Below are 14,201 nucleotides of genomic sequence, written 5' to 3' on the forward strand. Positions count from 1 at the left end.
AGAGGTGCCAGACACTTCCTGTTCCTTAAAATCTATGGAGAGAAGTTCTGTCTTAAAAAAAAGATGAAATTAAATATTTTTAAATGTTATATAAATACATAAAAAGTAGTAATATCATTCCAAAGTGCTCCAAAAACTTGTCACGCTGAGCTAGAGTGTTTTCCATCAAGAAAAGAGGCGATGGGAAGTCGCAGTGGGGTATCACTGCATCCACTCCGTTTCTGTTCACATTACACACAACACACCCAACCTTTAGGCCACACCTGCGCCATAATTCTTACGTGCTCTTAATCGCTATGCATTTCTAAACCCAAGCAAAATACACTTAATTAGGTGCCGACCAGTTGCAGAAATCAGATAGGCAGCTGCTTCCAAAAGATGCATCTCCTGATGGACAGGGATGTTGTGCAACTCGGGGAGAGCATCACCCAGCTGTGGGCTGGCGGTGGGGAGAGCACTTGTGATTAGACTCCAGGGTGTCACCTCAGCAGAGGAGAAGCTCGCAAACGGTGATGGTGATGGCTTTCCGACTCAGGGGACAGTCACCAGAGCCCCCCATGGCAGGACCGGGTGAGTACCCACCAATGCTTCTCCTATGGGACCAGTGGGGTAGCAGCATTATGGGGATTTGCAGGTACAAGTCACCACCTTGTACTGAAACCCACCTTGACTGACCCTCCTCTGCTCCATTTCTTGCCTTTTTTTATCCAAAACAGAGGGAGATTTTTAAACAGCCTCTCAGCTGATAGTTAAGGCAGGAACAGTGCTAAGGACCAAGGTTTTTGGCTGTTTTCTAGCCCAGAAGGAATTTTGGGCAGGGATTACTGCTTTCATGACAACTAGTGAGAATAACATCTCTGTACAAATGTCAGAGAGGTTTCTGAGAGGCTGAAGCAGCCCTTTGGACTCGGACTTGGGGAAACCATGCGATACGGCAGCAGCACCTTGCCATAAATAATCCTATCTATCAACATCAGTCATTAATCATATTTGCTCACTCACCCTGTGCTGCAGTTGAGTTTAATGGGACACGGGGCTGAAAACAAAAATTAGGTTTAGGTTGGAGGAGAGAAGGGCAGAGGAATGGGCTTCAGGTTTGGAGACAAAGTTAAAAAATGCAGGAAATGTGTATTTTCCACCAGTTGAGGATTTTTTCCTGCTATACCAGGAGTTTGGTACCCCTTGAGCATGTGGTGCCAGCCCACTCCCAGCTGGGGGGTGGTGGCCTGACATTTTGGGGTGGGATTTTGCAGCGAGACCACGAGGATGCATGGGAAGGATTGTCTGCTGGGGGGGTGAAAGCGCTTGCAGGCAACAGCATCCATGGTGGCCAACCCCTCCCTCTGCTTGCCCGCAGCCACCAGCATGGACGGCGATGACACTGTCACTGCCGAAGTCTGCAAGGAAGGTGACATTGGGGATGGAGAGTGAGTAGCCGGTGGTGGGGAGGCCAAGGGCTGGTCTGCAGACAGCAGGGCTGGAGTCGCCATGGCAGCAGCCGCCATGCTGTTGGCCACCATGCTGTTGGTTGAGGGGGCGGCATGTCTGCTGCGAGGGATAGAGCCTTGGCTCCCTTGGGTACCCACCTCTCCACCTCTCCCCCAGGCTCTTGGAGGTGATGGTGGCTGGTTACCCAGTGCTGCTGGTCAGGAACAAGAAGCAGCTCAGTGCCTTGGGCAGCAAGTGTCCCCACTATGGCGCCCCACTCAGCAAAGGTGACCCTGGCTCTGGGCAGGGGGGAGAAGCTGTGTCAGGGGGGTCAGGTCTCACAGCTCCATTGTGGGGGGATTTTCTGTTGCAGGAGTATTGAGAGGGCAGAGGCTGCGCTGCCCCTGGCATGGCTCCTGCTTTAACATCAAAACTGGAGACATCGAGGAATACCCTGCTCTGGACTGTCTTCCTTGCTTTAAGGTGACTTCTCGCCTCTTCCTGCTCCCAGTTTGAGCCATGTCCTCCATACCACCCACAAGCACCATGTTCTTTACGTCAACTACAAAGACCTTGTCCTGGCCATGGCTCTGTGGTCCAGGTCAGGCAGAGCTGCACATGGGATGATTTGTCGGGATCATCTAATGCCCTGTCCTAAAGCTCTGTTTGATCAAAGGTGATGCTGTACAGCCAGCACAGCTCTTCCTGAGTGTCCTTGGGATGAGGAGAAAAGCTCATGAGCTCCTCAGCACCATTTGCCATCTGAGATCCCTACAAGTCACTCTCGATGTATCAGAGACTGATGGTTCACTGGACCAGAACCTCCCAGAAAAGCTCCCACCACCACCTCATGAATGTGGTGCTTAAATGCACTCTCACCCCTTCAGGTAACAGTGGAAGATGGAAAGGTGTTTGTTACAGCAAAAAAGAAGGTACTGACCTTACCTCCTGTTGCTAAGCTCAAGCAGCACTGTGGGCTAGGTGTGATTTCAGCATTTCTCATTTTCTTCTAGGATCTTGAAAGCAGTCGGAGGGTGAAGGACACAAGCATGCGATGCCTTCTCAACTACGACACGATGCTGCTTCTGGGAGGAGGTCAGTGAAGTGATACTGTGCATTCTCCACAGATGCTGTAAGCTGCCACTCTCTTCTCCAGGGAGGACGTGCCTTCCTCCTCCTACTCCTTAGTGACATATAAGAGGGCTGGGATGAGCATCTCTTGTAGGTGTGGCTGCCCTCGCGTGTGCAGAGACACTTCGCCAAGAGGGCTTTACTGGCAGGATCATCATGGCCACCAAAGAGAACCACGTTCCGTATGACAAATCCAAACTGAGCAAGGTTTGTATGTGAGAAGGACTCTGAGTACCATGTGTGAATTAGGGACACGGCCCACACTCTTGGCCAGACAGAAATTGAGCCGTTCTGGCAAAGCAGGAGTGCTGAGGCACCCACGAGGAAAAGGGGTATAATTTCCAGCTAACATCTCACTTCCTGTTCCCAGAAAGTCCTTGATCACAGTGCACTATAAGCTAATGGTTTTACCCCCTTTGACTCAGTTCTTCCCGCTAGAGTTTGAGTTGATGGGTTTTTCTGAGGAGGGACAAGAAGATGATGTGGGGAGTGTGATTTACTAATGCAAAATTTGCCTCTTATGCAAACTTACGTCCCAGTAAACACTGCAAGAGTATTGCTGGCTGCAAGAAGTGCTTTATTTCATATTTCCCCTTTGTTTCCAGCAAATGAACTTGAAAGCTGAGGACGCGTACCTGAGGAAACCTGAATTCCTTAGTGCTCGTGGCATAGAGTTGTGGACAGAGAAAGAGGTACAAGAGCAACCAATTCAGTTCTCAGTGGGTGATCCTGTACCTGCCATGGGGAGGGGACACCCACACCTGCAGGCATAGGGCTACATTTGTAGAAATTAGGGCTCTGCCTAAGTACATGCGTTACTTTCTGGGACAGCACTCCAAGAGCTGGTGTGCAGGCCTTGGGTGTAACACTCATCTGTGCTACCCATGGGCCCATCACATGCAAAGAGGGTGAGCCTTCAAACCAGCCTTAGAGGAATCCAGACTTGGTGCTGTCACTGAGTGCTCCTAAAGCCTAAGACCTGTAGGAAGTAAGAGAGAGAACCCCAGCATTCCTCATCTCACCTGAGTGTCCAGAAATTGGGCATGCAGTCACAGGCAAGCGGAATGGGCTGACATGACAGGACACCAGTGGTCCAGAGGTATTTGTCTGATCTTTGCCTCCTTTCTCCTGCAGGCAGTGTCGATGGATTTCCAGAAGCAGAAGGTCCGCTTCATGGATGGGTCCTCACAGAAGTACCATCAGCTGCTCATTGCAACAGGCAGCCAGTAAGCGCACAAAGCATCTGCTGTACACAGAATTTTAGATGGGACAAGCTGGGTCTACACAGGGGTGTGGGGGTTTTCTAGAGGTGTGTGAGAGGGAGGTGGTAGGAGACGAGATAAAAGGACAGGACAGGGTGACACAGCCGAGAGATTGCATGGGCTTGTGCTCCCACTCCATCCTTTCTGTTTCATTTCTGACTATGAGATGTATCTGGATTCTTTCTCTTTCAGCTCCAGCCGCCTCAAAGTCCCCGGTGCGGACCTGCAGAATGTGTGCATTCTCCAAACCCCAGAAGACTCTAGAAAGATCTTAGAGCTGGCAACTGGGAGGAATCTGGTGATCGTAGGAGCTTCATTCATAGGTACCAGGCTGGAGTGGGCACCAAGTCATCACTGGCAGCCTTGAAACCCACTTTTGCTGCATGTGCAGGTTAACTTGGGGCTCTCAGGGAAGGGATGTTCGTTCATTGCCTGGCTGGGATTCTCCCTGGAGCCCTATAGCTGGTGGGAGCGTGCGTTACATAGCACATACTCACTGTTTCCTCTGACAGCCATAAACTTTGAGAGTTATAAACAATTTGTGGATACGCACAGAGGGAAATGTGCCTTGTGAAAAGGTCACTGTCCTTCAGAGGAGCTGGACTCTCTAGAAGCATTGGGAAAGTGAGGGAGTAAGGCATGGAAAGGGAGCTACTTTGTACACAGCTAGAAGCTGTTTTTTGCATTTCCAAATATCCAGGTCTGTAGTGCATGAGAAGAAAGAACAGGGAGGCCGAATACCTCAGCCCAGAAATGCAGAGAGGAGTAGCTCAACACTGGCACGACATCAGATTTGTTCTCCTCACCTGGAAAGGGAAAAGCTTTCCAAGGAGGAAGGTGCAGGTTCCTGCTTGCAGCAGGCTCACCTTGGGCATGCCTTCCTGTTGCAGGAATGGAGATCGCTGCCTTCCTCTCAGACAAGGCTGGTGCCGTCTCAGTGGTGGAAAAAAAGGAGTTCCCTTTCCAGCATGCGCTGGGTCCTGAGGTTGGAGGTGTCGCCATGAAGGTGAGGAAAACTTGCTGCTAATTTCTAGGATGGAGAACACATGCTACCCAAGCAGCCCTGTGATCTGCAACAGTCTGGGAAATCCAGCCCCTGTCCTGAGTGGCAACCCCATATGCCCAGCCAACTTTCTCACAGCCCCAGCTGCGCACACACAGCTGGTCCCAACCTCCCTCGCACACACGTTGCACTCCCCAGCTCAGCTTCATCCCCAAGCCTTGCTTCATCCTAGAGTCCTGACCAGGGCATCAAAGCCAGGCTTCCAGGAGCCTGCACCAGCCAGGGACACAAACGAAACTGCTCCGCAGCAGCTGAGCCGCCTGCCTGGGTTTTGGCTGGGTACGGCTGTTTTTTACAGCAGCACAGCCTGGAATTTCCTTGTGAATACTCAAACCAGCTTCCTCTTCCTTTTCAGATGCTGCAAAATAACGGGGTGAAGTTTTACATGGAAACAGAACTCCGTGAGCTGAAAGGAAAGGATGGAAAGGTCAGTCATGCCATTGTGATCAATCAACTCTTAATTTTAGGGGAAAAAACCCAAACTGAGGCATGAGCCAGTGCCTTCACCTAGGCTTTCCTCTCCCATATTTAAACCCTCACATTTCTTCTCATTGAGCACAACTCTGAACTCAAAGGGCACCAGTATCTGTTCATATCTCAGGGACAACAGAGTGATTTTTCTCTTACATTCCTGGCAACACACATTAGTTGGACAAGGTGATCTGAACCTGGGGAAGAAAGAAGACAGCAAAGAAAGAGGCAGCAGGGAGTCTGCAGGAATTAGGACAGAGTTTTTAACCCTTTGTTGATGATTCTTGCTTCCTTCCTAGGTCACAGAGGCTGTTCTTTCCAGTGGAGAGAATCTACCCGCCGATGTGGTAGTGGTGGGAATAGGTATGAGAGCCCAGCTGGGAGAGGGAGGCGGCTTTGGGAGTGGGGAGAACAGCCAGCAAGCCCAGAGCACCCCAGTGCGTCCCCAGGACACCGCTCCCTGCAGTATCTTTCTTGCTCTGCTGTCATCCAACCCTTCCTCTTGTCCCTAAGCACCTGGAGAACATCAGCAGCCCACAAGCAGCAGCAGGAGGAAGGAGCTACTTACGCTCTCAGAGTGACCCTGGTTCACTTGCTGAGCTCCACAGGTCCCTGCTGTGGTATCAGAGCACACCTTGTTCTGCACTTTAGTTTTATTGCCCCTGGATTAGCCCAGCACCAGCCCAAGAACCAGTCCCTGCTGCGAGCTGCTGGGCTCCAAGCAGGCTGAACACGCACATTTTTGCTGTAGGGCCAAGGCAAATTTCCTCCCTGCCTTTGCCGAGATTTGCTGCATTTGTCCTTGCTCCTCTCCCTGCAGGAGTGGTCCCCAACTCCACATTTCTGAAGGGCACCTCCATCACCAGAGATGACAGCGGCGCCATCCTGGTGGATCTAGTAAGTGCCAGCTGAGCATTCTCGGTCCACACCCAGTCCTGTCCTTCTCATCATTGCACTAATTGCTTTTTGTCCCATCAGCACATGCGAACCAACATCCCAAATGTCTTTGCTGCTGGGGACGTGGTCTCCTTTCCTGTAGAGCTTCTCAGCTGGGAACAGTCTAGCATCCATCACCAACAGGTGGCAGAGGCCCATGGTGAGACAGGAAGATGGGCATGGGAGGAACAGGATAGAGAGGACAGCAGGGAAATAAGAGGCAAAGGGCACTTCTTCGAGGACCTACAAGCAACAAAACTATTTCTTCTCCTGGCTCATCACAGGTCACATTGCTGCCTTTAACATGCTGAAGAGAGAGAAGAAGCTGCACACTGTCCCCTTCTTCTGGACCAGGATGCTTGGCAAAAGCATCCGCTATGCAGGTAGGAGGAGGCAGAGAGATGGGAAGAGCTGAACTGCTTCCAAGCCCATCTGCTCATCCACCAGCGGGGTCTGGGGCTTGTAAACACACAGGGGGTGCAGAGTTTACCTGAAGCAGCTCAAGTTTTGGACTGAGTTTGTGAACCCTGTTTCTGAGCTCTGGGCCAGCAGGTTACCCAGAGCTCTTGTTCTTTCTGATCTCCGGTGGCTTAGAGGTCACAAAGGAGGAAGAAATTCCCTCTCCAAGGCAAGGAGAGGCTTGGGTCATGACGCAGTCCTGCAGTTCTGGGTCTGTTATGCTTGTCCATGGTGTCTATGTCCGCTCCCCATCCCTGTTCCCAGCTCCAGCCAGTCACTGTCCCCTCTGCCCCTACCCGTGATGGCACTAGGTGGGACGGGTGCCAGCTGTGGTACTAGGGCTCCCCGAGTGGGCTGCGATGTTCTCTCTCTCTCTCTCAGGCTGTGGGAAGGGATACACAGACACTGTTGTGAAGGGCAGCCTGGAGCAACAGAAGTTCTTGATCTTTTACATCAGGTGAGTGAACCTGTGGCTGGTTGGTGCCCTGACACAGCAGTGCCCTGGGAACAGGACACGGTTCTGTCCCTTACAGCCTGCAGAGCTCCTGCAGAGGCTCCACATCACCTCCCATGGCCACGCACTGCAGGCAGCTGCTGGCTGTTGAACCAGCAGTGAGATGGTTTCAGAGCAAACCAAAGCAGGGAAGGAGAAGAGAATGAGCTCTGATGAAGACACGAGCTGGGCAGGGAGCCTGGGACACGTCTCCTCTCCCTCTGCTCCCTCTGCCTCCCAGGCTCGGTGCCTAGCTCCCAGCAGCACCAGGCGATCTGTCACAAGTCCCCGCACACCGTGCAGCACCAGCCACCCTCCTCTGAGCCCTCCAAAATACAGCTGGGCTCCAGCCAGGCTGCCATGGGGATGCTGCCATGCTGAGCTATGTACAGTGAGGACATCCACGTTCTTCCGCTTTCCCTTTCAGGGATGGCTTCGTGACTGCAGCCGCCAGCCTGAACTGTGACCCCATGGTGTCCCTGATTGCAGAAGTTTTATACTCGGGGAAACAAATCTCTAAAGAAGAAGCAGAGTAAGTGACACCCTGAGCAGGCTGGAGGGCGGCACTGCGCTGTGTTCCCCATGCCAGCAGAGTCCACTGAGAGACACAAAGATAATTTAGTGCAAATCTGCAACGTACCTCTTGCTTGCAGGGCCTGCGACATCTGCAATACACCCTCGCTGGCAGAAATGTAAGCTTGGTACGTGCCCTGCCGTGAGTGGCACAGAGTCAACCAAGTGTTACCAGCTCCGCATCCTCCTGTCGTGGCACAAGAGAAATAAAATTACGAGCAAAGCTGAACCCAGCACCTGCATTTTGTGTTTGCAGACAGCCCTCGGCTGCTTGCTTGCACACTGGGGCAAAGCAAAGCAGCGCTTTCCCCTCTCTTCCAGGCAGGGACCTGCTGGGCTGGACAAGAGGAGGACGCTCAGGTCCTGGGGCTCAGCTGAGGGTCTGAGCAGGCAGAAGCAGCCACACGTTCACAGATCCACCAACCCCTCCTGCTCCTCTCGCTGGCTGTTGGCAGGGAGCTTGGGTTCAGCACACCGGTCACGCTGACCTTCTGCTTTGCAAAAAGCACGTTTTCCCAGCAAGGGGAGCTGTGACCAAGGCAAGCTGCTCTCCCAGCTGGGAACTAGATAGTCTGTGTGTAGGAGCTCACACGAAATACCTTACCCCTAAGGACAGAGGGCTGCCATCCCATCTGAGCCAGCAGCACCTGCGGGCATTGCTACAGCTGCCTCAAATATCACAATATCTGCTGCAGCAAGCGATTCCCACTCCCTGACAGCAGCCTTGGCTGGTGTCTCCTCTCCCACCATGTCCCTGCGTGCTGGATGCTTCGAGGAGGTGGCCAGATGCTGTAGAAAATGCAGCCTTGATGCTGGAGGAAAGAGTCACTGGATTTTTGCAAGGCAGCAGCAAGCAAAGCTGTGCTTTCTACAGGAAACACTGCACTTACTCACCGGTCACATGGGGCTTTGCAGGAGGAAGAGTAAACCCCGAGAGCTGGGCAAGTTCCTGCAGGGACACTGACTTTGTCACCCTAAAAGCCCTCTGCTTTCACATTAAATGCAGGCTAACCAGAGCCCAAGCCTGTTTGCTCAGCAAGTGAGATACCAGGGTGCTGGTTTTGCATTAAATACAATAACTTGCACTCCGGCACCTTCTCACATCTGAAAAGTTGACTTTAAAGGTGGCGGTTTACATTTCCTGACCTCAGGAGCTTGGTGCAGCTGCTCAGGGCAACTCTCTACCCTGAAATAACCACATCTTACCGGGCACAGAGCTGGTTTTCAGCAGGTCGGGTCGGTCCCTTTCGGCAACAGGAGGAAGCAGCAAATCTAATCATTACCCCAACGCCAAGGCACGCAAGGGTGGAGATGCTGGTGGCTGGAGTAGAGAGTTCCCTTCCACACCAAGCATTGACAGCACCACACTGTGATGAGCGGGAGGGTGAGCACAGCCCGGGAGCTGCTCCTCCATGCCCTTGGGTATCCTGCACACACACCTTCATGACTTTTCTGCCCCCTTGGTGCACTCCAGGACCTGTTGAGCACTGAGCAGGTTCTGGCTATTTTGTACGGACTTGGAGCAGGGCAGCTGTGGTGGAAGAGGTCAACTCTGCCTCAAGCCAGAGGTGTCCATCCGCAGTCCTTTCTGCTCAGAGAGCGATGCAAGGGGGTTCAGGCAGCCCTGCTCTCTCTGGGTCACAATGATCTCAAAGAAACTTGGCTTCTTGTAGCCATCAGCAAGCACACATCAAGCAAAACAGCTCTCTGTAAGAAGGAAGGACCCCAGGACAACAGGCTTCCCCATTTATAACACTTAACGGACGCCAGGCCACTTTCTGCACATTGCTAAGTGCCGCAATTTGGTAACAGCCATGCCTTGAGCAGCTGGAACTCAGACAGGCAGATTTAGTTGAGACTCTGCAGACTTATTTCAGCGCAGGGTCGTCCCTCCCTGCTCACCCTCCGAGCTGGGACAAGCTGTGATCTTCCTGGCAGACCCCGAGCAGCAGCACCCAGACACCTCTCTGCTCCCCAGCCACCAGGGGAGGTGGTGGCCCTGGCAGCCCCATGGGACAGGCACCTCTAGGGGTGCAGGGGCTCCCAGGAGCCCTCACTAGGTCCACACAGACATTTCACTCTGCTCTGAGCCATAGGAGAGGAGCTCTACAGCTCCACTCTCACCCAGTGCAAGGCAGGGGGGTCTCCATCCCTGGAGAGCAGCTTCCAAGTCTCCTTTAGGACAGACTTCTGCTTCAACAAGGCAGAACCTGGACCACAGAGGAGCCCAGCAAGGTTCACCTGGGCCCTTTTCAGTGCTGCCAGCTCCAAATACCGGGAATCCTGGCCGTACCCCAGCCGCGGATGGGGCTGCCCAGCCTTGCAGGACCATGGTTCCCGGAACAGACGTCTGGGGCTGTGCGTGACTCGGCCCTGAGTCACCCGCTCCCGGCAGCCCGGCCCCAACCCGCACCAGGGCAGTGTGGGTGTGGGGCCGGCCCTCTCCTCCAGCTCCATCCACTGCCTGGCACCGTGCAGGATTAACCCGGCTCCTGGGCTCAGCAGCAGGTCAGTCCTGCGAGCTACACCCAGCCTCAGGTCGCCTCTTTTGCTTCGGACAAACCAAAGGGGCCTGAACAACCAACCCTCCACCCGTGGAGACCAATGCAGCATCAGCCAGGGACTGAGCTCCAGCGCTATGCCCACCCCAGCAACCTGTGGGTCTGCAGCCCCCACCACCCTCCTGGCCGGCAGGTCCAGGCACCCCACAGGCTACAAATTTCCTAAAAACTGAACTGTTGAGCAAAACAGAAAGTTTAATGCCTCTTTCGGTCTTCTCTAGTTATCTTTCAACTCAGTGCCACCCCACCAGCAGGGGGAACCCTGCTTGACAGCCCCACTGGCAGGGCTGCCTGGCAATCCCCAGGCAAGGCTCTGTCTGGATTCCGAGAGGAGAGTTCTTCATCCCAGTCGGACTCATCCTCAGCCCGCAAATCCACGGGATGCTGCAGACTGGCCCATCCTAGTCACTCGAGGCGCAGATCCAGCTGACGTTCAAGGCACTGGTGACGAGAAGTGAGTGGCTACATTCAACAGTTCTTCAACTGGCAGCTTTAGCTACTAGAGAAGGACATAAAGCTTGCCACTGAAGAACTGGTGCTGGTTAGCCAGGAGTGGGGCGGCAGGGCAGCACCTGGGAAGGGAACACACACATCAGAGCCAGGATCGAACCGTGACGAGCTGAGACATCACCCACAGCAGCCACCTCAAGCGACAGAGCTGCTTCTCTCCCCCACCCCAGCACCAAGTCCTGATCCCCCTGGGGCAGAGATCCCACAGGATCACCCTGCTGTTCCAGGGGATCCAGAGGCATATCTGACCTCCACTCTTCCCATCCCTCCCCCTCTCCCAAAGCAGCTGGTGTGTCGACTCCAGCACCTGCAGCCATCCCTAAAATGCGAGCGACAGGCAAAGAAATCAAGGCCATTTCTGCTGGAAAACAAGAGATAAGGCAACCTGCTCCGGCAGGGACCGGTGGCCGCAGTAGGGAGGCCACTGCAGGTGGGGGTTAAGGCATTTCCCACCTGCTCACCCCGGGTTGGCAGGGTCCCACCTGGCCAGGGGCCAACACCGCCCACCGGGAAAGACACTTTGTCAGGTGGCTGCTGCCAAGGCATTTTGGGGAGCACAGCCTCCTTCCATGTTATTTTGTCAGAGAACGAGGACATGAGCCCCGGGGGCCTGGTGTGGGACCTCACTGCTCCCCCTCCAACTCAGGAAAAACCCCCCATTTTCACACCCCCCCAGCACTTCAGCCGTGGGGATGGAGTTCTGGGAAAGCCCCCGGTGCCCGGCACTGCTGTGCGGGGACAGATGTCCCCAGTGCGGGGACAGACAGCCGGTCACCACAGCAACTGCCCCACAGCATCCTCCCGCCAGCGTCACCCCAAAGGCACCGGCGATCCCGGCTGGCCCCGGGGGATGGCCGGGGTCCCGGTGGGTGTCACGGCGGGGGCTGCGGGGACGCTCCCGGTGCGGGGCCGGTGGCCGGGGCGCAGCGGCGGCGGCGGGGCCTGCCGGGGATGCCGAGCATTCCTGGCGTGCCGGGTACATCTGGTCCGGATTCCAGCGAGCGGGTCCCGGCCCCGCTCCACCCCCGCCGGGCCGTGAATCAGCACCCGCCGCTGAGCCACCGGCTCCGGGAGCTGGCGGGGGGGGCTCTGCCGGTAACAGGGCTCTTCCCCATCCCTTCTCGGCTCACTGGCACCGGGAGGGCCCCGATAGGAGCTCACCCCGCTAATAAAACCCACTGTACCCCAAACTAGTGCCCCCCTCCCGGTTTAACCGGGTCGCCCCCCTTCCCTCTCTTGTCTTGATAAGACCAACTCCCGCTCCCCCGCAAAGGAGACAACTCCTCCCCGGCAAAGCCGGTCCCTCCGCTCCCCGCCGGGGGACCCCACCGACCTCCTGCCCCCTCCGCTGCCCGGGATGCTCCGGTCCGTGCCCACGGCGGGGAGCGGCCTCGGGTCAAAGTCTGCCCCACCCGGTCCCGGAGTGAAGGTCACCCCCGGGGCGGCCACTGCCCGTCGCAGGGCGGCCCCGACCGCGGCCCCACCCGCCCCACCGGGAGCCCCCGGAGCAGGGGCCGCGCCCCGGTCCCAGCCCCAACCCCCCCTACCCCGCCCTGCCGCCACCGGGGGCGAGGCCACCAGGCCCAGGCGGCGCCCGTGGAGTCCCGAGAGGGTCGCGCTGAGCCGTACCCCCCACCGTCGCCCGGCCTCGGGGAAAGGTGACCTTCCCCGGCGGGACTACCGGGCGCGATAGGACTACCCTCGATCCCCCGCGCACCGGCAGCCCCGCAAAGGGCTGGGCTGCCCTTACCGCCCTCCCCGCCGCAGCCCCGCCGGACCCACCTGCGCGGCGGCGCCGCCACCGCCCGACCCGGTGCCGCCGCTCCCCCCACCGCCGCGCGCCGGCTCCCGTCTCGGATCAGCTGGCGGAGTCATGACGCAGCCACCCACCGGCCCCGCCCCCGGCCAATCGCCTCCCGGGACGGGCGGTGCGAGCCCCGCCCCCGCCGCGCCCGCCCCCGCCGCGAGTGCTGTCCGCTCCCGCCAATGGCGACCAAACACCGGCTGCCACCCAGCCAATGGGAAGGCAAAGCCGGCGCTCTGCCCCGCCCATCCCGTTGGGGGAGCGCTGGGCTCTCCCCGGCCAACCGGCGGTTGCCTAGGAAACGGCTGGGCCCACCCCACCGCGGGGCATGCCGGGAGGTGTAGTGCGGCGCGGCGCTCCCGGCATGCCCCGCGTGCTGTGAGTTGGCATTTTCAAGAGGGTGAAGGAGGCGGTGGGGGGAGGGCGGCTCTGGAAGGGCCCGGCCCGCACCGCAGGCTCCTGCCGGGGCGCGGCGCTGTCTCGGGGCCGCCCCGGCCGCCCTCTCCCGCCCTCGGGCGGCGCCGCCCGCGCCTTTCATCGCTTGGGGCCGGTGACACAGCCCCGATTCCGAGAAGTTGCTCTAAGTCGGCGGCCAATCAGAAGTGAGCGCTTGCCGTACGCACCAATAGGCGGCCGCGGGGGGCGGAGCTGCGGGAACTCGGCTGACCCCGATGACTTGGCAGCGCCGCGCGATGACTGGACAACTTATTTAAAGGGGCCGCACCCTCCGCCCCAGCCGCGGGGGTGGAGTGCGGGGGCGGCGGCGGCCCGGCTAGGCCAAGCGAGCGGGGCCACCACAGCCCTGCGGGCAGCCGCAGCGCTCCCGCCCGGGCTGCTGCGGACCGAGCCGGGTGGGGGGCGGGGTTCAGGGGTGCGGTACCCCTTTAAGGACATTTCCTGCCCTTCGCCCCAGTAACAGCTGATTGCAGCGGGCAGGCGGCGGGGGCCAATAGGCTGCCTCCACGTCCCGCCCACGTGACTCCCACGCGCTGCCGCCGCCGCGCCATGCGGCGCTGCCCGGAGGGAGCCCCCTGCGCCCTTAAAGGGGCCGCACGGGGTCCGGCCGCGGAATGGTGTCCTGGCAGCCTCCCCGCGGGCAGAGCTGCGGCCGGCGGCCCCGCGCCTGGCGGCAGAGCCCGGGACACACCGGGGCGATGGCCCCGGCTCTCAGAGACTGGGACCGGGCAGTGCGGTGCCCGGCTCCCCCTTTCCACCCCAGCCCCGCAGTCTGCGGGGACCGCGCTGGGTCCCGCGGAGAGAACAGTGGAAGGGCGGCGGCGGGGGATGCCCTGGCCCCGCTCCCTGCACCGGCACTCACCTGCCGCCGGTGGGGTCCACCTCCCGCCGCGGGGACCCCTTTAAGGCCGGCTGCCTCGTCAGCTCGACTCGCCCGACTCCAGCTGACAGCCCGGGGCGCCTTTGACGTCAGCCGGCGGCGCTGCCGCGTCATGCCCCGCCGCCTGCCCATCTATAGGCACCGCGCCCCAGCCTTGCGCAACCCCCGCTCCGG

The 14,201-nt window shown here is 57.7% G+C and overlaps 1 protein-coding gene and 1 long non-coding RNA gene across 2 annotated transcripts; one reads left to right on the forward strand and one right to left on the reverse strand.

Annotated features, from left to right (window-relative positions):
• Nucleotides 1-1,365: 1,365 nt before the first annotated feature.
• Nucleotides 1,366-8,033, forward strand: LOC309447687 (apoptosis-inducing factor 3-like; the record flags this gene model as incomplete). The annotated part of the gene is made up of 18 exons (XM_082068562.1): nt 1,366-1,427; nt 1,606-1,715; nt 1,802-1,911; nt 2,316-2,360; nt 2,442-2,523; nt 2,654-2,766; nt 3,165-3,251; nt 3,694-3,785; nt 4,014-4,144; nt 4,712-4,827; nt 5,240-5,311; nt 5,655-5,718; nt 6,176-6,252; nt 6,334-6,451; nt 6,576-6,674; nt 7,132-7,207; nt 7,671-7,775; nt 7,897-8,033. The coding sequence occupies 18 exons, from the start codon at nt 1,366-1,368 to the stop codon at nt 7,937-7,939; spliced, it is 1,602 nt and encodes a 533-aa protein (XP_081924688.1). The 3' UTR covers nt 7,940-8,033.
• A 2,519-nt stretch (nt 8,034-10,552) lies between these two features.
• Nucleotides 10,553-14,135, reverse strand: LOC309447529. The gene is made up of 2 exons (XR_014185626.1): nt 14,010-14,135; nt 10,553-10,949 (listed from the first exon to the last, which is right to left on the reverse strand). It is a non-coding gene; the product is annotated as an uncharacterized lncRNA (long non-coding RNA).
• Nucleotides 14,136-14,201: the final 66 nt, after the last annotated feature.

The sequence above is a fragment of the Streptopelia decaocto genome (genome assembly GCF_964273445.1).
Source record: "Streptopelia decaocto genome assembly, chromosome: 18".
In the NCBI taxonomy this organism is placed as follows: domain Eukaryota; kingdom Metazoa; phylum Chordata; class Aves; order Columbiformes; family Columbidae; genus Streptopelia; species Streptopelia decaocto.